The following is a 25590-nucleotide window of genomic DNA, read 5'->3' as shown; positions in this document are numbered from 1 at the left end:
TGGAAGTTTTTAGCACGCCACATTGCAGAAGCTATGTGGAAGACAGGAGTCATTTTGGCCTCATACGCCAGTAAGCAGCTTTGATTGAAATGAATGGGACTTTGCCTCCATGGCTGTGTGCAGGTATAATGAATAGGTCAATGGGCTGAACACATTTACCTGCAAATTAGGAGGCATAGTCACTGTGCCACCTACTGGCAGCAGGACGTGGCAATTTTGTGGCAATCACCGTTGAGTTAGATGAAATTTTCATGGTGTGCTCCAATATAACTGAACCCAACGTGTAATGGAAATTCAAAGTCTGGCAAGTAGGTGGCATGCTCCGACACATGTGGAAGGTGCGAGGAGCCTGTTCATCACTGCCTGCAGTTTTAGTCTATACTATTCACTATATAGAGCTATATTCTACTGAAATGAAATGCTATAACCACCACAAAGCCACCGCAGTCTACATTCTGCATTTGAAGACATTCTCTTGAATCGCACACTTAATCTCTTTCCTGTACAGTCTGCTCCCTTTAAAGAATCGAGGTGCAGGTGCTGAATTGATGGAATGCAATGAAAGACATTTCAGCCTTTTATCGGTTCATGATGCAGCATAGGCAGCCATGACACCTAACCCAGATAAATACTATAATTATCACCGCTGCCTCTCACAGCTCACCCGTCTGTCGATCGTCTGTCGTATCCATCATGACTACGCAAACACACGCACACGCACACACACACTCACACACTGTTTTGATCCGTCAACTCTGTATCTATCATAGCAAGTCAAAGTGAGATTTAGTGCAGCGCCATGGCGGGGTAACCACACTGTGGGCGAGTCCATATTAAATTGTCTGCTGAAGTGGGCCAGATTGTGTTAGTCCAGTCTATCCATTCATCTAGGCTAATGCCCTTTCTGCCTCCATCCATTTCACGAGTTGAAGGAGACTGAAGAGCAGAGAACCCGGGCCCTGGAGAAGAAGGGAGGGGAAGAGGAGAAAAAAATAAAAAGGAAAGCGAGGACGGAAGATATTTTAAATGTGGAAAGAGAAATAATAGTAGTGCAAGAGTAGATAAAGGATCCCAAATATGGACTAAGTGGAAGCTGAACACGGGTAGACTGTGACACTTAATGCCGTAATTATTTTGTTGGCTCACCATACACGATTAACTACATTGTTATTTCAACATTTGTTAGTGTTTTTAATGGGCAGGCCTGCAGCTCCTCCGAAGAACAACAGGACAAAACAAGAGCTAATGGAATGAAACGGCATGGCCATGTACAGTACACAGTCGCAGCCGTATTAACAAGGCTCTATGGTAATGAGCTGGAGGGGGGAGAAAACACATGTATGAGTGGACACACACGCGCACCCACACACACACCACTCCGATGTGCTGAGATGTTATCAGCATGCTCTCGTTTTGCCATTACCACTTTTAAGTGTTGGTTGCCACAGCAACGGGGTGATTTATTTCCCAATTAAGAGTTAGTGAACTTGCTCACTTACAACCAGTAATATCGCGCTGCACATAAATTACCTTCAAGCGTAATGCACTCCATTTGCTATTGAAAAACAAAGAGGATCTCGCCATCTCCTATCTCCCAAACAAGCAAACTTCTGTATCGAGAGTTCACTTCTTCGTGGGTTTTTATTGTGCAAGAACAAATATTCTCTAATAATAATTGCGCGCCACATCTACTTGGCAATTAATGTGCCCCGCTAAAAAGGGTGAAATTCAGCAGGCTCGGCATCCAATAACAGCCCTTTTCATCCATCTAGCCTAAAATGAAGATAAACAATACACGGATGGATGAGAGAGTCGGCAGGCAGGTGGGAATGTAATGGAATCAATTAGGCAAACACTCATGATTTATATTCTGTTTTGATAGCAAAGAAAGCTTAATTTACTTTTCTTTTTCCCCGCTTACTGATATCATTTGTTCCTAATGTTTATGCACCGATAACATATGAATCTCATTCCCTCTTGTGACATATGCATCGAGCAGCACTGCCTTGTCTTTATACTCCTCTGTCTGTGCGTGCGTGCGGTGTGTATGTGAGCATATAAAGCAGAAGTAATTGTTAATTATTAACTCTAACTAAAATGTTAATGCAATAGCCCTGATTCATAAACATGAAGGCGAGGCTGGCTGGAGTAGATTGTACTCTCCGTTCGCATGTGTGTCCCTGCGCGCAATTTGTCTTCATGTTGACATGAAAAATGTTTGCATATCCATGGATGTGTGAGGAGGAGGAGAAAAAAAAAGGGGGGACCGTCGCTCTGCCTAAGTTTGCAAATGGTTGTCTGACATTCTTCTGTAATGAAACCCCCTCTGTCCCTCTTTTCTCTTCTCTATTCCCCTCATCCCCCCCCACCCCCTCACTGCAGTGTTATTGAGGAGTAGAAACTTGTCTGGCCCTCATTAATGTCCCTGGCATTCGCTTGGCTCTGCATCTCTCCTTTGCTCTCCCCAGCCTCTTTCAGCTTCATCCCGTATTCTACCCATGCCACCCTTGTATGCACAACACTAGCAGGCTTCAACTGCAATTAGCACCTGTGTTATCATGGTTTCACACACACACACACACACACACACACGTGCGCGCTCAAACACACTGCAGAGGCATTTAGGTCCACATCTATTTTTCGCCACTCTTCAAATCCTTCACCCCGAGCAGCCCTCTCAATAATGATGGACTTGTTGGACAATAATTAGAAAGAGTTAATAAGCATTCACTTGGTCCGGGGAAACACTCGGGATGCCATGCTCGCTTCCATTAGGGCTTTATTATTATATGCCTGTTCACGTTAACCTTAGTTGGTGTGTTATTATATTTTACGTATAGTTTAGTTTTGTGAAGAATAAATTAGGGATAAGGTTGGCTACAGTTTGGCTTAAATGGCACTTTGGTGATTGGGCAAAGATGAAGTCCCTCATGAGCGCTGACCGAAGTTAACTTCTGTTTATGCGATACTGGAAGCCAGCCACACTTGGATTGTGTACTGCACCGTGTTGATAAGTTCTATCACTGGGTACAATCTGATACTGTTTTTTGGCACTAGCCTGCAAAGGCTACGAATTGTCCCAGTATCTTCTTAGCTGCAGTATGAATCTTTCATTTGGGTCTCTATCACAGAACCCCTAAAACTAGGCAAAGTCATTACCATTTTCGCTTTTTCAATCTCTCACCCTTTTCATGTTCCAAGATCACTCCTTTATCCCTTGCGTTCTATTTTTCATCACAACTTTATCCTCATTCATCCCCTCAAACACTCTTTAAACTTGAGGAAATGAGACCCACGTCTCTTGTAAAATAAATAAATAAATAAATAAATAAAAAACTGAATAAAGGAACTAGGTCTGGGGTGATCACCAGAAAGTTTCTGACACGCAGAATCACCCTTAAGCTGGTGCTGAATGTTTTAGAGCAGGCTGGTCGCTTTTTTTTTTTCCCCCAAGATGGGATGGGACGGCTCTTGTGTCTGCTCATCTGTCGGGGCTTTGGCGGTGGAGAAGAGTCAGCTACCTGTTCTGCTCTCCCCTCTCATCTCTTCACACTAATTAGAGAGAGCTGGGTTTAAGTCTTAGTGGGGACACACATCATCTGCCTGCGCACGGCTGTGTGTGCGTGGCCGTGTGCATTCATCAAAGTGTTTCATGAAGATCCTGTTTTGGTCCTAATGTGTCCAGAAACATAGTTTGGTCAACATTTTATTAGACATGCTGGTGGACTACAGTGTGCCAAATCTGTGTGTGTGTGTGTGTGTGTGTGTGTGTGTGTGCCTGCGCATGTGAATAGTGTGCAGTGAGGTGGCAAGGCACCGCAGGCGATGATAAGGAGGGGGCTTAAGCAGTGGGCTCTCTAGGCCTAATCACTGCACACATTTCAAAGGCGAGAACGCCAATTAAAACTGATAGGGCTCAATATGGGCTTTTGGGTTGCCACAGTGAAGAGCAACACATCCAACATGAAAATCAATCCCCCCCCCCCTCCCCCGTCTCCTGGTCAGGAGAAGCGGTTTGCCAGCCGGTGATTGGAGTGGAGCCTCTGGTAAATACATGGGCTCTACAAAGGGCTGTGGCAAGGCCAAGGTGGGAAGTCTCGCAGGGTCATGCAAGGAAGACAGAGATTTGTGTGTGTCCCCAATCATCGTGTGTGTGTGTGTGTGTGTGTGTGTGTGTGTGTGTGTGTGTGTGTGTGTGTGTGTGTGTGTGTGTGGGTACATGTTGGGGATCAGAGGGTCTGTGATCTCAACTCCTAAAAGTAGGTAGAAAAGTAAGTGAGGGGGGACTTTGATGTGTATGTGAGGGGGATGAACTGCAGAGTGTCAGGATGAGTCACTCAATAGTCCGAAAAGCTTTCAACCTGCTTTATTTGTCAATCATTCGACCTAGTGACAGGACATACTGTGGATTCCACATCAGTCAAGTTAAAGGTCCCATATTATACTGGTTACCATGTTGAAAAATGCATTTTTTTTAAATACTGTGCATTGATTCCGCACCTCTGTTCACCCTCAGTCTAAATGTTTTGTTTTAGTTCTCTTTTCTCTTTAAGGCCCACCTCCTGAGAAGCCCACTCTGCTCTGATTGGTCAGCTCTCACAGGCCTGAGCTGGCACTGCCCACTGCATTTCCACATCAGCTCTGCAAACAAGACTATGCAGGGGGCGTGGCTGTGGGTGGTGACAGTATACATTTAGATCACAACTTCACAGACGTTTTGATGCCTCATTGAAAGGTCATGTTAATGAAACATTTTTTTGGGAGACAGTTCATTTTAAAAATTAACAACAACAACAAAAAAAAAACATCTACAGACCTTGTAGGAAGGTTCAGAATAGTATATGTTTTCTATTACAATTGTAAGTTAATAATTTTGAAATGTTAGTGAGCCAGTAGTAAAGCTGTTGATGATATAGCCATGTGGTATTAGGTCAGTGGAATTAGGGGGAGAGGAAAAGACACACAGTTTCTGTGTTTTGTTACGTGAACAGTATTTACATAGAATCTAAACCCACTTCATCTCTCTCTGTCTAAAATAATGGACCTCTAGCAGAATCGTTCTACTATTTGGGAAAATAATTCATTCCCTTATTTGTGAAAAGATTGATACATCTCATGTCTGCATGCTAACTATGAAGGTAGAGCCGGAAGTTTGTTAGGTTATCTAAGCACAAAGATTACAAACAGGAGGAAGGAGCTAGCTCGACTCAGTCATAAGCTAACAAACAAACTCAGTGTACCAGCTAAAATGTTTATTTCTCAAAATGAACCATTACATTGATAAATGGACCTGACACTGAAACGTGATCACACACATCATGAATACAATGACAGTGACACTTTTCAAACAATCACAGAGAGAAAAAAAATGACAGCATGCTTCATCAGCAACATGTAATCAATATGTAAACATATTTCGCTGTTGAAAGAGGTCCATAAAGGAAGAGGAATGTTGCCAACGGAACTAATTATAGTACAGCAGTGATTCAGAAGCTCCAGCCTGTATCTCAGAGAACCAGATTTTTCACATCAGTGGCGTGTGATTGTTTGTGTCTCTCAGCAGTCAGTGCGAAGAATCACAAGAAACTGCCGCGGTTCACCTCACTGAAGGGAAACTCACAGGCAACACCGGAGCTGAATGTCAAAGTGAGCATTCCTCGCCACCATCCACAGTATAACTGCTGCAGGTCACACTCTGCCAAGGCCGTTTAGGGTGACGTCCGACGCCTTGTGATGTGTGTGTGACCGAGTGCTCATACAGATGTGTGTGAAGGCTAATACGCCCTGACAAGCTGATAACATATTTCTTGTCATATCGTTTGGCATCATTAACTAATAAAGATTGATTGTCCTTTGTTCCCTGTCAATGAGTGTTTGTACTATTGCCCTGCCGCCGTGGTGTGTGTGTGTGTGTGTGTGTGTGTGTGTTTGCATATGTCTGTGTGTGTGTGTGTGTGTGTGTGTGTGTGTGTGTGTGTGTGTGTGTGTGTGTGTGTGAGAGAGAGAGAGAGAGAGAGAGAGAGAGATAGAGGGAAATTAGAGTATTTTTGAACTGCTCAGGGCTTTCCTATCCACAGATCAGACCCTGGCTGGACCCAACCTTCTCCCATGATGCTTTGCAGGCGGAAATCTTTGAAATACTCCAGGCGATGGCTAAGAGACAGAGAGAGAACATCATAAATGAAGCGCAAAAACTCTCAGATAAACATATACATGCCATTACTGGGCCAGATACAATTAACAATGCAGGGTTCTCCCCAGATGGTGGAACAATGGCGCTGCGCTGCTATACTGCTAGCTCAGCGCCACTATACTTATTTTCAAAATTAGCTGCTTTATAGCGAGGGTGAGGGTGACGAGCGAGCGTCCGTTCGTCCATCCCCCGTCTGACGGCGAGGAGTGTCCCCCCCCGATCTGACAATATTTCCACGGTGGTGCACCACTACACTAAAAATTTATGGGGAGAACCCTGCAACGTATTAAGTATTAACACCATGCTAATATATATCAAGTGCAAGTTGGAGTTTAGCCTGTAGTGACTTCAAGTCAAGTCTAATTTACAAGTCTGGCTTAAGCCTGTCACGATAATCAATCAATCGTACGATAAATAAAAATGAGCTCGATAATTTTGCCGGCTTCGATAATTTCCATTTGCATGCTTATTTGTTTTCCTCGTGTCTCTCACGTGAACCCTCTTGTCAGTCATTCTTTGTCTCTGTGCGGGGAGGCTGGGCCCTGCCCCTGACATAACACAGAGTGCAGCATGAGAGCCCTGTGAAAAGTAGCAAGCCAGAGGTAACGCTCGTTGAGATTTGGAGGAATAAAAACAAAGATGGAATTGGTTTCAAAGCCGAACGCGACAGCTGCAGTGTGGGAGCACTTCAGATTCAAACCAAATGACCGTGTTGAACCACTTAACCTGGACGAGCCGGGATGTTGTATTTGCTGTAAAACAGTAGCAACTAAAAGTGGCAATACAACAAACATGCATCTGCGCCTAAAGCATAATCATCCGATGCAGTTTTCCCAGCTGGGAAAAAAAACAAAAAACAAAACTACGACTGAAGCTACAGAGGGGCCGCCTCAGTCTTCCTGACAGTCACTGGGGTGTTTAGTCGACAAACAGAATACAAACAGGACAGTGCAAAATGGTGCCCACTCACAGACAATGTAGTTCACTACATCGCTAAAGGGATGCAGCCCTTAAATACCGTCGAAAAGCCGGCATTTCGACAAATGCTGCAAACATTTGACAGGCAGTACAACTTGCCTGGGAGAACATGCGTGTCATAAACGGCAATTCCACAAATGTACAGCGTGAAAGACGACATACTAAAGGGTTAGGGTTATTGTTTTTGGTTGTGTGTAATTCAAGTGTAATTTTTGCTAACAGAGACTGAGAGTCCTGTTTATTTATTGTTCCTGGTTGTGTTGTTTATTTATTTTGGATATTTAAAATGTCCTCTTCACATTCCAATTCCAATGTTACATATTCTTTAGAAATAAAAGTTTTTTGATCTTTGAAAGGGTGTACTTGCATTATTATGCCATTATCATTATATTAGTTGAAAAATGGTCTCAAAACGACAATATTATTGTTATCACAATAATTTCTGTGACAATTTATCGTCCAGCAAAATGTGTTATTGTGACAGGCCTAGTCTGGCTGCCAAAAAAAAAAAAATGAAAGTGCTCTTTTCACGAACAATGATCAGTTTACACATCACAGGTAGTGCAACAGCCCCTGAAAAACCTGTGCAAAACGATCTCTGTTACTCTGGAGGAAAGTTTCATGAGTAAAGAAAATAACTCTGATGTCAACAAAATAATTCTCATGTTGTCATTAGTGTCAATTTGCAACACAACGCTGCGTTGTAAAACTGCATTGTAAAGCTGGGGTGTGGAGTTACTGTGAAAGATGTACATATTTAGCAGTAAGGAGAGGTTGAATGAAAGAAGCCATAGTGTTGCAGTGTATGACATATAGGACACACTGGTTTTGGAGAAGAGTTAGGGTTCTTGACTCAGACTAGGCAGGTAAAGGTGCAATATGTAAGGATCTAATACCTATTGAATTAACCCTAACCCTAACCCACAAGAAACAGGGGGCACATAACCAGAGTAATCTGTGGCATAGCGAGTTAGCTCAGTTAGCCTCGCATCTAGCGGTCGGGACTTGGAAGTGTTGGCGTTCACACTGCCAGCACAGTTAGCGTAGTTATAGAGATGTTCCAATACTATTTTTTTTCCTCCAGATACTGATTCCGATAATTGTGCTGTGGGTATCGGCTGATACCAGTCTGTTATAGCTTGGCTCAGGTTAAATCCTTTGTAAAACATGAATGAATACAGCAAATGGAGATAGAGTTTACTTTTAAACAGTATAAAACAGTAGTGCAAGAGCAGCTTAACTAAATAAATCTAGGAATTAGAAGTGCTGCAACAATAGTGTAACATAAAAAAGGCATTTAAATAGATCAGTATAAAAAAGTAGTCCAGCAACAGCAACTGATTCCTTTAAAAAAACGTTTAAAATAGCGCAGCCATTATGTACTAAAATAAAGGCATTTCATTCTTTAAATAGTGCAGTATTTAACAAATAATAAATGATGTGTATCAGATCGGTGCCTGGACTCCAGTACTCGCCGATACCGATGCCAGCATTTTCGGCAGTATCCGAGGCATTTCTGATACTGGTATGACCCTAACCCTAACCCTAACTCTAGCTGGTTAGCACGCTAACTTCCGTAGATTTTACTTGTTTCACAGGTCACAACTTATCAAATTGATGGCGATGCTATATGGTTTGTTGACCTACATGGCCTCAAACAACTGTACCCTAAGGAGTCTGCACACTCACAAGTTGGGTCTCTGGCCTTCCACTATGTCCTCCTTGGGGATGGGGTAGAGAGCCTCATATGTGCGCTTCTCTCCTGAGCCATGGATGGCGTAGGAGTTCATCTTGTTGATATTGGGAGGAAAGTACGACCAAGGGAGGAGAGCCTCACCCATCCACCTGTCCCCTTTGATTGTGGCATTAAACACCATGGGGAGTTGTTGCTGGGGAGAAGATTTAAAGACAAAAATAAGGATATAATAATCAATGCATCTAACCGCCCACTTCAATAACTCCCTTGATGTCTACCTACCAGGAATGCTTGGCCAACTCCCGACAGCAATAATATCAGGTGCTGTCCGTGTCTGAAATGAAAACACAGTGTGCATGATTGTATCATATTTGTATACAAATATACGTTTCAGTGTTATGGCAGCTTTGTTCTGTACTTACGGGCAAAACTCCACCTCGAGGTAATTTTCTGTCGTACTATCAAGGAAGAAGGATTCCACGACTGAAGAGGAGAAGAAGACAAATCATTTAATCAAGACAAAACCTTTTGTACTGCATCAATGAACTGCTTAAAAGGGTGTTATTAACCTCCTCAGCACCTATTCAAGGGAGAAAAAAAAGAAATTCAATAATTTAGGTCGTTTATTTGAAGTTACATTTGAACAGCATAACGTTAAAATACATAAACTTTGAAAAAGATATGAAGACCAGCACACCCGCTAACCTAGCCACATGCTCATTATCTACATAGATTATAATGGGGTTGCCTTCCAATCTAATAAGTAACATTAATGAGGCCAAATATGTGGGGCTCATTAACCGGAAATCGAACTTACTTAAGGTCAATTAGATAGGATTGTTATTACTCAACCTCATCACTGGGTTTAATTGCTGTGTCACCATAATAATGATAATGCAATTACTATTATGGCCCTCATAAACAGAGCTGGTCCCTCATCTCTCAAACCTCATTGGACTACATTCATAATTTTATCTCAGCTTTTAGAGTGGTCTAAAATTGCATCATAGAGCAGTCATGACTGGAATAACAATGATTTATTTAGTACAACCACTGAGGGGTGGGCACAATAAAAGCAAGACCTGCACAACATGATGCAATCCATAACAACCCGCCATAAATGTGCCCTTTGTGAGGTTTATATAGTTCAGTGAAGTCAGGATTGTGTCACTGGGATAATTACATGTTGTAGTTTGTTAATTCAATTCAGTCAGAGGAATAGTTAGAGTTTGATGAGAGGATCAATAACACTTTTGCATCTGTCCATTCAATATGAAGCTGAAGCTTAGAGATGGTTTATTTAGCCAAACTTAATGACTGGAAATAGGGCATGATTGTGGATCCCACTGCTTTTATCGTGAAGACCGGACCCACTCTGTGTCTGACTGGCTAAACCTGATGTTCTCATCCTAGATCCCACCAGCTTCTCTAATTATGCCTAAACCAAAACATCCCAAGCATCAAACGCAACCAATCAGAGGCAGAGCAGGGTAGATGTTAGAGAGAAAATCAGTGAGGATCCAGTGGAATCCACAAACTTTGATTGTTAAACAAACAAATTCCACACAGAATGACCTGTAAATTAGTGAGCTTTGGAGTTGATGTCAGAGCTTACTGCTGTAATGAATGATACTGTATATGAGAGTCATACAGATCTACAGATCTTCTTGACAAGAAAGCGCATATGCATGTTCCACCAATTGTTGAACTATTGCTTTAATTAGTGATGCATTCAAAAAAACAAGTTATAACTTTTTTTGTTAAAGCAACATTATGTAGAAAGTGCAATTTGCAATGTACAACAATTACATAATGTTTCTTAAATGTTTAAATGTTTTCAACTAAAATTTTAATTGAAATATTAAAACCATTAGAGAAAAAGTGATAAAACGAATTAGCCTCAAACAACTGATAAATTAATGATTTTTTTAAATGGAGATTTATACAATACATTTTTACGAAAGGTCTGACTTTTAGTGTTTCCATTTGCCAGAGTGACCTCATATCACATTCCATTAAAAAAAAAAAAAAAAAATTGTATCTCCTTTAACATCACTTCTGCATCTACTTTACTCTTCACACATGCATCATGGATTCAAAAACTCTGGTCGTTCGCGCTACATCTCTAGAGAACCCCTGTGGTGCAGCACCGTACAGCATCGCCTCAGCTCCTTCCTTCTCACCCACCTTCATAGTCCCAGAGTCCAGGGAAGGGCTGACTAGGGGGCCCCAGAGGAGCTGCGGGGTCATTGAAGAAGGGACCAAACATCTCGATCTTCAGCCCTCCTTGGCCAGGAGAGAAGACGATCCTGATGGGGTCATGATCCACTGGATTGCTATCCCAGGTGTTCTGGATCAGATACTGCATTTGAGTAAGAGGACTGAAAGAAAAATGAAATCAGCATTACAGTCTGCCATGTTTGTTACACAGTACTGCACTAGTCTGAACCATAAACTTACAGAGATTCACAGCATAGCAGAATGTGGATTAGTGTCATTAACTGTATCCCTCGAGATGCCCCCATGTTGTCAAAACTCCACAGACTCACAGGTGAAAATACTCTCAACTGTGCCCAAGCTGCACTTTCCACACCTTAAAATACTAAATGTTCTGCCTTGTAAGCAGTTTGTTATCATATTAGGTTAATGTCAAAGGCAGGTCTGTTACTCAATAACTTCTAAAGATAGTCAAATTGACTTCCTGATATGAGAAATTTGGAACTATTACCTATCAGCCGAACTTACTTGGTGTCCAGGCTGTGGTTTCAGATAAGACCTGATTTCGAAATCTGGTAAACTTGCCAGAGGAGGTGATTTTCCAGGAGGATTTTTCTGTTAAGTAAGAATAACCAATCTGTCATTTTGGTAAGTTAGCAAATCATATGACCAGTTCAACCAGCTATCAAGCATTATTATACCTACACTTACTGACGGACCAGAGCAGCTCGTCGGGCTAAAAACAAACTATTTCCACCAGGTGTGTGTCACAATAATATTCAAACAGAAACTAAAAGACTGTGTTTCTTAAATTGACACATAATATCCGACTGAAACCTCCCGTCATGAAACGGAACCTTTTTTACTTCCGCTTTGTGAAGACGGAACAACTTCTGTGGTGCATATCTTCATTGCCATTGGTCGTTGTTTGTTTGCTTCAAAACTGAAGGCGGAACCGAAGATTAAAGTAAACACTTCGCTCTTTTATTGTTGTATTTGAAAATATTCCATGTAAAGCAGTGCGGCCCCCTTTCTCTTAAATCAGTTATGCTGCGAGTTGTACATTTGCTTATCAAGTTAAAAGATTTAGTTAGCTAGGTTCGCTAATCTCTGCTGAGATTGATTAGCTGCCCGAGTTAGCTAATGCTAGCTTACCTTGGCAACAAGATGTTCTAGCTAACAGACCTTAAGCAGCTTTCTAATGGCGTTAGCTGAATGTGTGTAATTTCTCAGATAGTTTCTAAACCCCCACAGCAAGACGTTGCCTCGAAAGCAGTTGACATGACTGAATTAGTGGTTTAATTGTCACATACCTATGTTTGTTTTAGCGACCGTTAATGTTGAGCTGTGGTCGTTTTGAATGTGACAGCGCACACTCTTCTGCTTTTATCAGGACTGCACCTTCATCATGGAGGCAGAAGTTGAGTTTTTACGAGATCAAGGTAAGTTAAAGACACACTCCTAAGTAGGACACACCAACAGCAAGTTGATCAGTCCCAGACCTGCTCAAGACCTCAAATGCTGAGCAGTTACGTTCAGGCTGTAAATGTATAATAAGCCATTGTGACCGTATGGCATCAGTGAGACAGCACCAAAGGTAGCTACGCGAGACCATGACTTCTTTATTGTCACGTTATAAACATACAGTATATTACAATCATGTCCTATTCTTCATTACAATAGATCAAATGAATACCACATTTGATCCGAGCCATTAGTCATCAAGAATCTCACTGGGACTTGTAGGAGACTGTCCGACAGTTCTAAATATATTCTGAAAATGAGAGGATTTTGGGATGCCAGATGTTAATTAGGGGCAATATTATATATTCTGTAATACTAAAAATGACTCTTTAACATGCACACAGATGGAACTGGTAATGCTTGTCAATGTTTCATTTCCATTGTCAAGGTATTTATGTGTTCCTGGGCCAGTTTGTCACCACAGTGTAACAGTGATAGTCGGTACAATCGGTTATAAACGGTTGTGTTATGAGTCATTATTGGTGGGAATGATCATTATGATTGGATCATAGTTTTTCACAGAAAAGAAAACGTGATGATGGGGCATGTGTTTGAGGTCTGTACTGAAGAAACATGTTGTCTGATATGGCTTGTATGCTGTGACCTGTGATGTGGATATTGCACTGTTATTTTGATAGTATTTCAATTAATTGTGCAGCTCTATTAACAGTGGTGAGAGCTCCAAGAAAACCATGCCAAACTTTATGGAACCTTTTTGATGAAATGCTTTAAAATAGAACTTAAATTTCACACTCAAATGTCTCTGGTCACTCTCATAAAGATCATGACTTTGCAGCTCTTTCATCCATCTCATTCATCTTTGCTGAATGTTTGTGTTGGTGTCCCTGACTTCCTCTGACTAACTCTGAAATCTGACTAACTTCTAGCCCAAGTTGTTCACTGCTCTCAGCAAAACTGCTGTAACTTCACTCATAGCTGCCCTGAACCGTGTACCTGCCAACAAACACAGCCAACCACTGCTAAATCTGTTCTTGAATGGCCAGATACTTTATGCTTTAAGTATTTGGCGGATTGCACTATTTCAAACTAAGACCTCATTCGTGAAAATTTGCATTTTCTAGATAGGCCAGTGTGGTGGGGAAACTTTTCAAACTCTGAATAATGGAGCTAGAGGAGTATGTGTGCTTGACTGCATATACGTGTGTTTTTTTTTCAGTCCACAGGTTAAACTCGGCTCTCAGCCAGTATCAGTATGGGCACCACAGTCAGTCTACATCATCTCAGGTACAAAGACATCTGGGGAAAAAGCTTTAAACTATAGAAGATGTAACTGTGTTTGGTATCTCTAATAAGTAACCTTTTTTTTGTATCCGTTTGATATGGAAATAATTCAACAAGATGCACCATACATACATACACCATTACATTAGATTTGTTGTTGTTAACTAAGAGTATTGAGCAAAATGACCAATGACTCACCCACTGTACCTCTTATTTTCATCAGGTGGAGGAGGCAAGACGGGCGGAGTCTCCTGCACCGTGGATCTCTGACAGAAGGTCAGGCGCAATGAAATTCAGTCTTGTATGACAGTCAACACATTATGGGATAAACAATCTTCTGCTGATTCGCTTGCACCGAGAATAAATATTTTTACATACTAAGTAACATCATTGTTCATCTGTGTTACAGTATAATGGCTCCTCTGATATCAGAGTATGATCGGCACATGGATGAAATGACCGAGCAGCTACAGAGATACCAGGTGAAAAAGATATGAATTCAGTTTGTATGTCGAAATACTCAAAAAAATATCAAATATCTTGACTTCATCTGTGGTAGTACATTATATGTACTGTAGATATAAAGTTAAGTAAAGGGATGTATAAATAAGCCCTTGAAATATGCCAAAGTGAGGCTTAGAGCTGAGAGATCTCTTGATCTGGGTTTCTTTTGATGATACATATTGTTGATGACTTTCTTCAAAGGATAGTGATCTTTTAGCATTTTTTAGTAAGTTTCTTTTTTAATGTACAAATCCGGACTTAGATTTCATTGCAGTCTGATGTCGCGACTAATTAATAATACACAGTTTTGATCTATTTGTTAAATCAACAGACACAGATGACAGACGTCAAAGTGAAGTTGGAGAGGGTTGTCAAGGAGAATGAAAGGTAGAAAAAATCCACCAGTGTCATGTTGAATTGATTGATTGATTGATTGATTGATTGATTGATTACATGTTGAGTGACTTAGATCATAGCTCCACGTTTCACCAAATACAAGATAACAGTGACTAGTAGTAGTAGTAGTAGACAAGTAAAGTTATTTTAAGTTTCCATTATAGAGGCCTCCTGAGCTTTCAAAAGTGTGCTTTATTGACTGTAATTAAGGTTGTGGTATTTAAGTTAAAATCAAAAGCCATCTGCAGTTGTATCATTTTCATATATTACCCCTTCAATGTCAACCCCCGCCTTTGCCAGGTTGCATGCAGAGCTGAGGGAGTGTGTTGAGAAGCAGCTTCATGCCCTACCCATGGCTTCAGGAGTGGAGGGCAACACAGTGGAGGAGGAAGCGTTCACCAAAAACCTCCAAGAACAGATCCAGCTGTCTGAACAGGTCTGTATAATGTCTACAAGTCCACATTTACAGTTGTGTGTTTATGCTCTACATATAATCTGTTGTCGTAATCAAATGTAATGTAATCTGTTGTGTCATCAAATACTTTGAACTGAAGGAATTTTCCAGTGGGAAATGCACTTGTTTGCTGTTTTTGGAAGTAAGATGAGACAACAGTTTTTTTTAAAGAAGTTTTCATCTGTGTGCATTCAGTGGAGATATTTTAATTTGTAATATGACTAATGTGTTATTCTTCTTTTAAGATATACCTATTCTCACTTAAAATTGGCTGAATACAAAGCCCCAAAACAGACTGTGCTACTTCTGTTAAATGGGCTTTCTGACTACATGTAAATTAGTTGCAAGCTTTGCCCTCTGTCCCCCTTGATTTTTTTAAGTAAGTGGTGACACACATAAACACACTCACATAAAAACTTGGTATTTGCAGCTGCTGTCAGCGCTGTTCTACACTAGGTCAGGCATGCCTGAAGTCTTACCCATGAATACCCAGTATGCTTAACTACATTATTACATAGACTCGCATGCATCTTTGAACTCTGCTACAAAACTGCAAAGCTTTGTGACTGCATCTTACTTGACTGTGATGCTGCTGTGCTGACAAAATCTGTCCACAGACAGACATAAATGTAAACAACACCTGGTAAAAACTGCTTCTCTGTTAGTTCTGGCTTCAGAAGGTGTCTCCAGGACCACCTTCCATTTTGCCATAATGGTACACACACACCACAGACTCACAAAGTGAAAAGGCCACTGTCTCAGCAGGTAATATATACATCTGAGTTTGTATGAACACGTGTATATTGTAATGTTTATTTGTTTAGGAGCGGGTGCAGGCCATGGAGCTGTGGCAGACAGCAGCCCAGGAGCTGGACCGCCTCCAGCAGGCCTACCAGAAGACCATCTCTGATGGACAGATCCACAATGCACAGAGACAGCAGCTCAAGGTTCACTTCAGTATTTCCCACATTAAAATGCAGTCAGTAGGTTTTTTGCCCATTAATAGCACATCAGCCTTTCACCACAAGATGGAGCCAGCATGATGGAACTGAGGTCAATTAGAGCATTTTGACCTCAGTTAATGCTTATTATAAGCTGAGGTAATTACAAGCAGTTAACGTTTTATTGAATGCCTCTCTTTTTTTCCCAATCACAGGATCAGCTTGTTCAGTTCCAGCAGCACACACACAAACTTCAACTGGCCAATCAGAGACTGGAATCGGTAAGTGACGCTTAATTAAAAGCGTGTTAAATTATTGCCTTCTAATTAGCCATGGGATCGAAATGCTGTGCAATTCTCCGGAATTAACCCTGCTCTAATAATTAATCTTGTAACTAAGTGAATCGGTTTTCTAAATCACTCTGGTAGTCGGCCACAACTGCCTGGGTTGTATTATAGTGTGTCAGCTTGCTTGGTAATCCTCTTACTACCTTAGCATTTTCTTTTTTCAGAACACCCAGTCAGTTTGGACTCCAATTGGACAGTAATCTGACTAAGGCTCTACCTCACTTTGAGGTTAAGGCGTTCAGCATATTGTGTCTATTTGTTCGCATACAAACCCATGCACTCGGACATACACATTCGCACCTAGTGTTTACTTGGGACACACTACATTGTGTGAGGAGAGAGTAACACTATATCCCTCTGATGCATTTTTAATGAGAGGGCAAGCCTTGGGTTTTCCCCTCTCTGACTTATAATACAAACAGCCTTTTTCATTAACAAGTGAGACAGTGGTCTTTGTAGCCATGAGTGACTGACAGGGACTTGCAAGCTTGTTGTGAAAGGACACACAAGTTTTGAGAGAAAAGTTGACTTTGGGGTCAAATTTGAGGTTTGTGTGTTTGGAGTCATGCCACACAAATGGCAGTCTTGTCTCTCTTGCCACACGCAGACGAACCAGCAGTTCCTGAAGACGGTGACGGAGCAGAGCACGGAGATGGAGGAGCTACACTGCCAGCTCAGGTGACTAAATACCTTGGAGATTCAAAATGGCTGCTGCCAGAGGTCTTGCTCTGTAAACTTGCTCTGAACCCTACTATAGCCCTTTTCACACAGAGACTCTGCATTATGGCAGCAACAAAGGCTCACTTTTAAGCCGCCTTTTTTTGTTCACACTGAGCCAAGAAACGGAGGATTAAGACTGCTCTTTTGTGTTATTTCATACAACACGCCAGCGCTGCAGAACTAAAATAAGCGTGACGGTACACATCATGCCGTTGACAAATTGTTTTTTTTATTTGTTTCCACATGTTGATCTAAACATGAAAAGTCAAGTGTTTATAATCAAATATATGCACTTGTCATGTGTTGTGATTAAGATCATGACCTGCCATGCAGCTTGAAAAGTGATGAAGTTTGCGTTTTTTTTTTTGCCCTCTTGGTCAGGAGAGCTCACAGTCATGGAGACTTTTTGCAATACACGTTGCCAGAGAGTAACTACAATAACACAGTAACTGACGGAGACAAAGACATGATGAGTTTTTTGCTGTGAGTCGTGTCACATAATCACTGCCATTCAGCTGCAGGAGCCCCCTGGCTCTGCTGCCGGGGACAGATGCTGTTTTCCGGGCCGAAATGTGACAAAGAGTCGGCAGGACACACAGGACAACTGAGGCTTCTCCATGTATGGATGCCATATTTTTTTCTGCATATAAGTTACCAAGGACACTACCAGTTACCACAAAACAGTCGTTTGGTCCTGTAGTATTGCTTTGTTGTTCATTTTTCTATTATTTGATGAGTGAAGGATCTGTTTAGCTGTCAGACTGTGAACACCATCAGACTGACTCACCCATGTTCCGTGCCTGAGGCTTTTCCATTCACTCAGATTGTGTCTCGCCCCTGCTGTGGCTCTGATACTACTTCTGGAGGTGGATCAGAGCCGCAGCAAAACTCCCCGCCCTCTCCACATCTGTAACTTTGGCACAGACAGTGAGGCAGTGTATTGGCACATGGTTCCCGCACTGAAAGGGCAGTGTGAATGGGCTTCATGACACGCGGGTCACCACACTACATAACATGTAGATAGAGAATGCACAATTAGTGATTATATTGTGACCAAATTCAATCCCATGTTGAAGAGTGGGATGTGTGTGATCCGTGATGTGATATTGTGAAATATGTTTGTGATAAATAGAATTTGTGGCAAAGCTTCTACCTTTTAATCTATCTTTTGCATCCAAGTTGAAGGAATAGATCCACATTAGGGGAAATTATGTTTATTCCGTGTCTTGCTGAGTGTTAGAGGAGAGTGAGAATGAGAAGATCAGTACCACTCTCTTGTCTGTACAGTAATTACAGCGACTAAAAACAGCTGGCCTGGCTCTTTATAAGGGTAACAAAATTTCTGTGTGAATACCTAAAACTCACAAAACTCAACTGAAGTGTAGAAGTGATCTTTGGGTGTGTAGATGGTAGATGGATTTTGGTCTTTTTGACCAAGCCAGGGTAGATGCTGCCTGTTTTACAGTCTAACTCTCTGCAGGAAAGTGAATATTTGTATTACCAAAACTGTCAAATTATTTCCTTGAAAGGTGCACTATGTTGTTTTTGGGAAGAACTTGTAATCAGAAGAGAAAGATATTTATTTCCTGATTAAAAAAAAAAAAAATTATATTATGCCTAAATAAACAAACTCTCTTCATTTTCATGACTTAATACTGAATAAACAAACTGACCCACAATTTCATACTTTTTCTACTTTGTTTATGTACGGCGGAGAGAACAGCTTGTTTATTCAGTTATGGAAAAAAATAAATATTCCTGAGTTTGTTCTGTTACCTCATTAGTTTTTTAAGTATTGCAACTCTGAGTTTGAATTTTTCCTCCAAAACTACACAGTGCTCTTTTAAACTCATAATTAAAGATGGCAGTGTCTATGTTGTTTCAGTATGTACTCACACTATTGTTTAATCTGTCTTCCTGCTGTAGGCAGGCCAAGGCTGAGTTGAGGACGGCCACAGCTAAAGTAGATGAGATGACCAAACTGCTGCAGAATGTCCAGGACCAAATGCAGAGACGGGTGAGAGAAGATAAAAAATGCATCGTATAAAAATTATATTGCAGAAGAAAAATGGTTTTCCATTTCCTGGGAGTGGGGTAGGCAGTGGAGAGCTCGTGTTTTATGTCTGTTTGGCTGTAGTGCCCCCATTTTGTCATTATTTGTCATTGTTTTGGACACTTAATAAATCAAACGAGCCAAATCCAGTTAATTAAGATTGAAAGCAGTGTGTGTTTGTGTTTTAAGGAGGATGATGTGGCAGAGGCTCAGGGCCGAGAGGATGCAGCAGACAGACGGCTCCAGCAGCTTCAGGCGGCCTTGAGCCAGCTAGAGACCAGGTGAACACACCTTCACCTTTTCACCTTTTTAACATTTCAATCATTTGGGAGATGTATGCAGCATTGGGGAGCATTTACCATGTTTTAGAAATGGGTCTCCAGACATGATCAAACCACATTTTCACAAAGACATTAAATAAGTAGTGCAACAACATTAACCAATATTCAGACAGAGCAGTAGTTGAGCGTCTGGAAGGAGCGGGATATTGGACTCTTTTTGGAAGTCATAGAATTATACATCAGAATTACAGAAAGCCAAGCAGTAGCAGCAGTTTCCTGTCTTTCCCCCTACTGGTGCTCAATCTTTTTTCCTCCTTTGCCAGACTAAAAGCTGCCTCTCAGGAGGCAGAGGCAGTTCGTAGAGAGCAAACTGTGTGGGAGAGAAAAGTGGGGGAACTCCAGTCGCGTTGCACCACTCTAGAAGAGGAGAAGTACGAGGCCCTGGCCAAAGTGAGAGAGAGTGTTCAAGTGGCCGAGGAGGCTGCACTGCAGAAAGATCAGGTGACCTTGTCTTCCTTTATTTGTCTGCCCCGCCCCCCCCAATTTTTTTTTTTTTTTTTTTTCTCACTGGCGGACTCTTCTCCTCAATCTATTGAGCTGCATTATCCTCCTGACAAGTGTCCCTTCATCCCTCTGCCCACTGAAATGTGTGTCTGTCCGAATCCTCTCCCTTCAGGCCCTGTTAAGAGAGAAACAGAAGGCAGAAGAGCTGGAGAAGACAAAGGAGGCCATCAAACAGTTAATCCACGATGCTGCAGTCCGCACAAGAAAAGAGGTGAATGGCTCACTGAGCAGGAACTGCTGGGTAGTTTCTGAAGAAGTTGGTACAGCATTGAAACTCTACAAAATATCTACAAAACATCTTAGAATCGCAGCTTATTCTGCTAAATGCCCTCCATGTAATTTGCTCTGCGTGTGACTAAAATCTGTTTTTAACTTACTGAATGTATCACACCATTACTTAAAGCACTGGATGATCTCCAGATAATTGGTGCCAGCTCTGTATACTTAATTTTCAAAGAAATTGATATCTGTAAAAACTAAGCAAACAACAGAATTTTTAGGTTTATAATTAGCCTTACACGGTAGGGCAACCTCCAACTTTACTGATGTACTTAGCCAAGAGCAAAGCACTGCTCTTTCCCCCGCCTAACCTCAGTCGGGCACATGGTGATTAATGCTCAATTAATGGGTCGCCTTCATCAAGTCCTTCAACTGTTTAATCCTGTTAATGACGCTAAGTACGGCCGCACTGCTGGCTGTCATCTTAGTCTCTGGCTGGCCTTCAACAAATGATGGTATTTTACAGAGTAACTGTTGATTTGTGAGACTTTCTGTAAATTATGGGCCTTCCTCTGCCTTTGACTTTTCACCTTCCAGGTAATTTTCTCATGGATGTCAGAGGTTGACATAAAATGCTGCAGACAAAGTGAAGCAGTTTTTTTACCCTAATCCTCTCTCTCTCTCTCTCTCACTCTCTCTCTCATCTTCACTTAAAGCCATTCCATGTTGAGATAAGTATGTGTAATGAAGAATTAATCCCAAAACTGCTTACATTGGCAGTCAGACCTCAGACTTACCTCAGGACTTAAAGGATAAGTTCGCCCCAAAATGAAAATCCAGTCATTATCTCCTCACCTACCTCGCCGATGGAAAGTTGGGTGAAGTTTCATAGTTCACAAAATATTTCTGGAGCTTCAAAGCATACCAAACGCTGAGTGCTTGCAAGCAAACATGTATGCTAACAGTGAACATATAATGTTCTTCCAAAAATCATATCTGCAGATGTTTTATGAGGAAGGAAACACGTGCATGAAAACAAACAAAATGAGGCCCACGCTTATCAACACTGCACCATAGCACTACTAGTGGTCAAAAACTCCGGGACTAACAGGGTACTTGCAAAAGCCTTAAAGTAATGAATTTAATTACTGTACTACCCAGATCCCAGCAGTCATTGCCCATTTTGGAACTGTATGACTTCTTTTTCCCATAGGTGGATAATGTGCGCAAGCAGTGCAACGTTCAAATCCACCGCATGGCTGAAGAGCTGTCTGCACTGCAGCTGGTAAGAACCTGGCCCACTGAGGAAAAAAAAAACATTTTTTTTAACTATTACACTAAATCCTTCCTTTGTTCCATCTCTGTCTATTCGCATGTTTTCTCTCTTCCTGACACTATTCTCTCCTTCCACCTTTCTCCAGGAGTGTGCAGATAAAGAGTCTCAGATTGAGAGGTCTCGGCGGGAGAGAAAAGCCGTAGAGGAGGAGCTGGAGAAGGTATCTGTGAAAGGATCAGTGAAACTGCAAGAAAGTAGCTGCTAAAGCTAGCTCCAGAGTTCTGATAGTGTTTGGTTACATGGTTGTATGAATGAGCTGAGGCAACAATTGTTTCAATGCTGCCTGTGGTGTTTTTGTTTGAGGTGTATAAGGAGGGTAGGGCAGAGCCAGAGTTCAGGAAGATTGATGCTCTTCACCAGAGGTGTCTGGATGCAGAGAGGATGAAGGACGACATGAGCCTCACTTTGCAAAGCACCCAGAACAAGCTGAAAAAGATGGAGATGGAGTAAGTGCAATTTAGCATTGTAGGATTACTCTTGGGCAGGAAATTGAGCTCTCTACTTTTATTCCATTCCTCCTCCCATCACGTTCATTTACTGCCAGTACATCATGATTGTATAAAAATAACAATTTGTCCTTTTCTTCTACTCTCTTACCCCTTCCTTTCCATGTATAGCTACAGTGAGGAGCTGTCGCGGTGCCAGGAGGAAGTGCGGCGGCTGCAGAGCTCTCTGGCTTCAGCCCGGGACGACTGTGTCGGCGTCAGCGACGAGCGGCTCCAGCTGCAGCAAGAGAACCTGCAGCTTCGCAGGGAGATGGATGAGCTGCGCAAAGCCACTCTGCTGGCCCAAAAGAATGCCAAACAACAGGTAACTGAATGATCAACAGAAAAGGAAGGAAATTAAGGAATAGATGCTTTCTATAAGATCTGCCAGAAAAGGCACTTGACTCTGTAGGGCAGGAAGTTAAACTGTTTAAGGCCAGAGTGCAGGGCCATAAAAATGATGAACAGGTAGGGTGGAAGAAAAGGGAAGACAGGAGAGAATCTTCGTGGATACTACTGTATTATATTAAAACATTATCAGCAGCTACTTTTGTACCATCACTGTATTGTACTGTACAGTCTGGTGTCTGTCTAGTTGAAAATAAAACACCAATTCCATCAATGTACAGATGTGTCATGTGGTGGAGTATTTGAGTTCACATTTTCCAATGATGGTACACACACTAATAAGTCCAAATGACTGTGTCTGGGTCATCATTTCCAAAAAATCTCTGCCCGTCCAGAGTTGAACACTGAAAACAGATTCTGAATATTTTCTCCCTTGAAGGTGTTCTCCAAAAGCAGAATTTTTTGTAGCCAAAATGTGCTGAAAAAGCTGTTTTAAGATTGTTCTTTTTTTGCCCGGCTCAGTTGTTGTGCTCACAATGAGTAAATTAACCTTCATGTGTAAAATCTGTGGAGCGCCTCTTTATGAAGTGTGGGAGAAAACAGTGGGGAAAAAAAGAATTTACTTAGCCTGCTGATCTGAAATGTTTGCCAAACATCCACTTGGATTAACAATTTGGAAAGCTTTCACTGAAAGAAATATTATACATTTGTATAAAAGGTGATGGGATACTTGGCAGAAATAAAAACCAAAGATGAAGAATAAAACACATGCTTATCTTGCTTACATAAAGCGATACAATGCAGGTTACGTCATGTATCCAACCCCTCCCTCTGCTGCCTCCACCCCCCCAGGTGTCACAGATGGAGCAGGAGTACAGCCTGAAGGAGCAGGGACTGAGCGCACAGGTGCGGGAGCTGGAGGAATGTATGCGTAGCTCCAGTGCTGAAATGACGAGCCTCGTTACAGCGCAGCAGAAAAGAACCCAGCACTGGAAAGAAGAGGCCAAGAACCTGATTCAGTCCTTTGAGACTAAAATCACAGGCATAAAGTAAGAACCAGCTGACTCAGATTTAAAAATTACTGAAGAAAGGAAAAAAGGAAATATGCACTGAGAAATATGCCTCGGGATCAAAAGTTGGCCATTTTAAAAAATGATAGGAGACATGAATATAACATTTGCCTACATTAACAACATCTGCCACTGTGACTCCACTGGGTATTTTCCTTGTGTAGATAAATGTGAAGTAATGTGCTCAGAAGAGCAAGCCGGCTGAGCAAACATTTTCTCTGACTGACAGACTGCTAAAGCAGCACTTCTGATCCCAGTTTGATCCACTTTAAAATAAGATGAGATACATCAATTAATATTTGATACCATTCTCTTAAGTCCAATACAAACATAGTTTTTATGAAAAAAAAGAAAACTCCTTGTGATACTTCTTATACTGCCCAAGGACTGATGTTTTTATTGCATCAGTTTTATCACAAACACTGGATTTAAGATGAAGCAACAGCAAAAGTGCAACACAAAAGATTTCGATAACATTTGGAACAAGAATTGACTTGCCATTTTAAGTTGTTTTGCCCTCAGCGACAGCTGTACTACGATGTGATGTGTTGGAAATATTGAACACTTGAAGATGGGGCTTTCTAAATGTTTTTGTCTGTGTGAGGAATGCTTTAGTTTTTTATTTTTATGTCTGTTCCAGAGCAGAGCTGAATCGACAGAAGCAGCGCTCGCACGAGCTGGAGCTGCAGCTTGAAACTGACCATAATACTGTTGCCGAGGTTTGCACAAACACACCCACAAACACGCACACAACCTTGCAGCTTGATTTCCAGTCCAAAAGACTTAAATGGATATGACACAGAGCAATTCTTAAACAATTCTGGAGATGATTGTCCACTGTAAGACACTGATTTCTACCTGAGTCAAAGAGCTGCCCTTTGCTGTTCAGGTCTGATCAGCTGCTGTTAGCCTCCACAAATGTCAAGCCTCCTTTGTACCAGTGTGACCTGACAAGCAGCTACAAAAAGACAAGAAGCAAGAGGCATTTTAAAAGAAAACTGCAACATCAGCAACAAGCAGCATGACAAAGACAACTGGGAAATGTATAACTTGATGCAATCTGTCCTGTCGACTTCAACCAAAGATGCTTAGCTTACATTTACAGCATAAATTTGAGATAAACGGTGAAATAATAAGGATGCGAGTGATGGGCGCAGTTTTAGGTTCTGAGAATCTGGAATGAAATGAGACGAGCTGTTTGTTCTGTCCCAAAGGAGAGAGTTCACTCACGATTTCTGCATATTTATATTTGCAGAGCCTACATCTCGTCACAACAGAATGTCTGTGGTATTGCATAGTGATAATTGTGAACATCGAGATGACTTTTCTTGTTTGACTCCATGTTACAAATTGACACATTTATACGTTTGTGCAGTACGAGAGGCAGCTCGCAGAGTATCAAGAGAAGACGAGTCGTCTCCAGAGACGACTGACACAAGCTGAACAAAGGGCAACCACTGCCACGCAACAGGTATGTGTGATTACATTTTGTGTTCTGTGCAGATATGTGGTGACATTGACATGGTGTGAGTGATTTATATGACTTGAATGCTGTTATTTATCTGTTGTGCTTTTTTCTTTTCTTTGCATACAGCTGACTATGTTGGCATCACAGCGAAGGAAAACAGCCATAGTTGATCAAGAGACTGCATAACTGTCACTTTGCTATGGGAAAATAATGTAGCATGTGTGTGAAGAACATGTTGCTCTGGGCCAAAATATTGATACCTCAACAATGTCAGTGCTTTGGTGATTCACTGAAAAACATGTTCCCGTTTTCTACACTATTGTACCAAATGTTTTCTGTTGAATGTATTTATAAGGATTAAATGAGATATTTTGCGCAGGATGATACATAAACTTTGTAATATTACTATAAAATAAACACCTTCAAAATACATCAGTGTTAATATTTATTGTGTGTGTATATAAATGTATGTATATAAATATATGAAGATGGATGGATGGATGGATAGATAGATAAAATGTATTATATTCAATAGAAATGTATCAGGAATTCAA

General features: G+C 41.4%; 2 protein-coding genes across 5 annotated transcripts; one reads left to right on the top strand and one right to left on the bottom strand.

Annotated features, from left to right (window-relative positions):
• Positions 1-5237: 5237 nt before the first annotated feature.
• On the bottom strand, positions 5238-12508 carry c1h4orf33 (chromosome 1 C4orf33 homolog). 4 transcript variants are annotated; one of them, XM_037078093.1, is made up of 7 exons: positions 12398-12415; positions 11613-11699; positions 11055-11248; positions 9290-9350; positions 9150-9201; positions 8861-9060; positions 5238-6153 (listed from the first exon to the last, which is right to left on the bottom strand). In XM_037078093.1, the coding sequence occupies exons 3-7, from the start codon at positions 11233-11235 to the stop codon at positions 6057-6059; spliced, it is 591 nt and encodes a 196-aa protein (XP_036933988.1). In that variant the 5' UTR covers positions 11236-11248; positions 11613-11699; positions 12398-12415; the 3' UTR covers positions 5238-6056. The 4 variants fall into 4 exon arrangements, with proteins under 4 accessions (XP_036933988.1, XP_036933917.1, XP_036934065.1 ...); XM_037078022.1 differs by lacking the exon at positions 12398-12415 and adding an exon at positions 11790-11932; XM_037078170.1 differs by lacking the exon at positions 11613-11699 and having other exon boundaries at positions 12398-12508.
• On the top strand, positions 11944-25468 carry sclt1 (sodium channel and clathrin linker 1). Its single transcript, XM_037077829.1, has 22 exons — positions 11944-12051; positions 12478-12526; positions 13786-13853; positions 14074-14126; positions 14260-14332; positions 14686-14741; positions 15051-15186; positions 16029-16151; positions 16361-16426; positions 17100-17170; positions 19139-19229; positions 19455-19546; positions 19870-20047; positions 20223-20321; positions 21543-21614; positions 21751-21825; positions 21969-22111; positions 22283-22475; positions 23351-23547; positions 24209-24287; positions 24944-25039; positions 25163-25468. Exons 2-22 carry the CDS (start codon positions 12493-12495, stop codon positions 25220-25222), a joined length of 2055 nt encoding a protein of 684 aa, XP_036933724.1. The 5' UTR covers positions 11944-12051; positions 12478-12492; the 3' UTR covers positions 25223-25468.
• The last annotated feature ends 122 nt before the right edge of the window (positions 25469-25590 follow it).

The sequence above is a fragment of the Acanthopagrus latus genome, chromosome 1 (genome assembly GCF_904848185.1).
Source record: "Acanthopagrus latus isolate v.2019 chromosome 1, fAcaLat1.1, whole genome shotgun sequence".
NCBI lineage: Eukaryota > Metazoa > Chordata > Actinopteri > Spariformes > Sparidae > Acanthopagrus > Acanthopagrus latus.
This window is presented reverse-complemented; position numbering and strand designations above follow the sequence as displayed.

Excerpts from the sequence above, each read along its gene's own strand:
- sclt1 (XM_037077829.1), top strand. The coding sequence starts at position 12,493 with ATGGAGGCAGAAGTTGAGTTTTTACGAGATCAAG. Across the intron at positions 13,854-14,073 it reads GTCAGTCTACATCATCTCAG|GTGGAGGAGGCAAGACGGGC; the intron begins GTACAAAGACAT and ends TATTTTCATCAG. Across the intron at positions 14,742-15,050 it reads GTTGTCAAGGAGAATGAAAG|GTTGCATGCAGAGCTGAGGG; the intron begins GTAGAAAAAATC and ends CGCCTTTGCCAG.
- c1h4orf33 (XM_037077939.1), bottom strand. The coding sequence starts at position 11,392 with ATGGGGGCATCTCGAGGGATACAGTTAATGACACTAATCCACATTCTG. Across the intron at positions 9,351-11,054 it reads TGGACTCTGGGACTATGAAG|TCGTGGAATCCTTCTTCCTT; the intron begins GTGGGTGAGAAG and ends TCTCCTCTTCAG. Across the intron at positions 9,061-9,149 it reads GAGTTGGCCAAGCATTCCTG|CAACAACTCCCCATGGTGTT; the intron begins GTAGGTAGACAT and ends TCTTCTCCCCAG.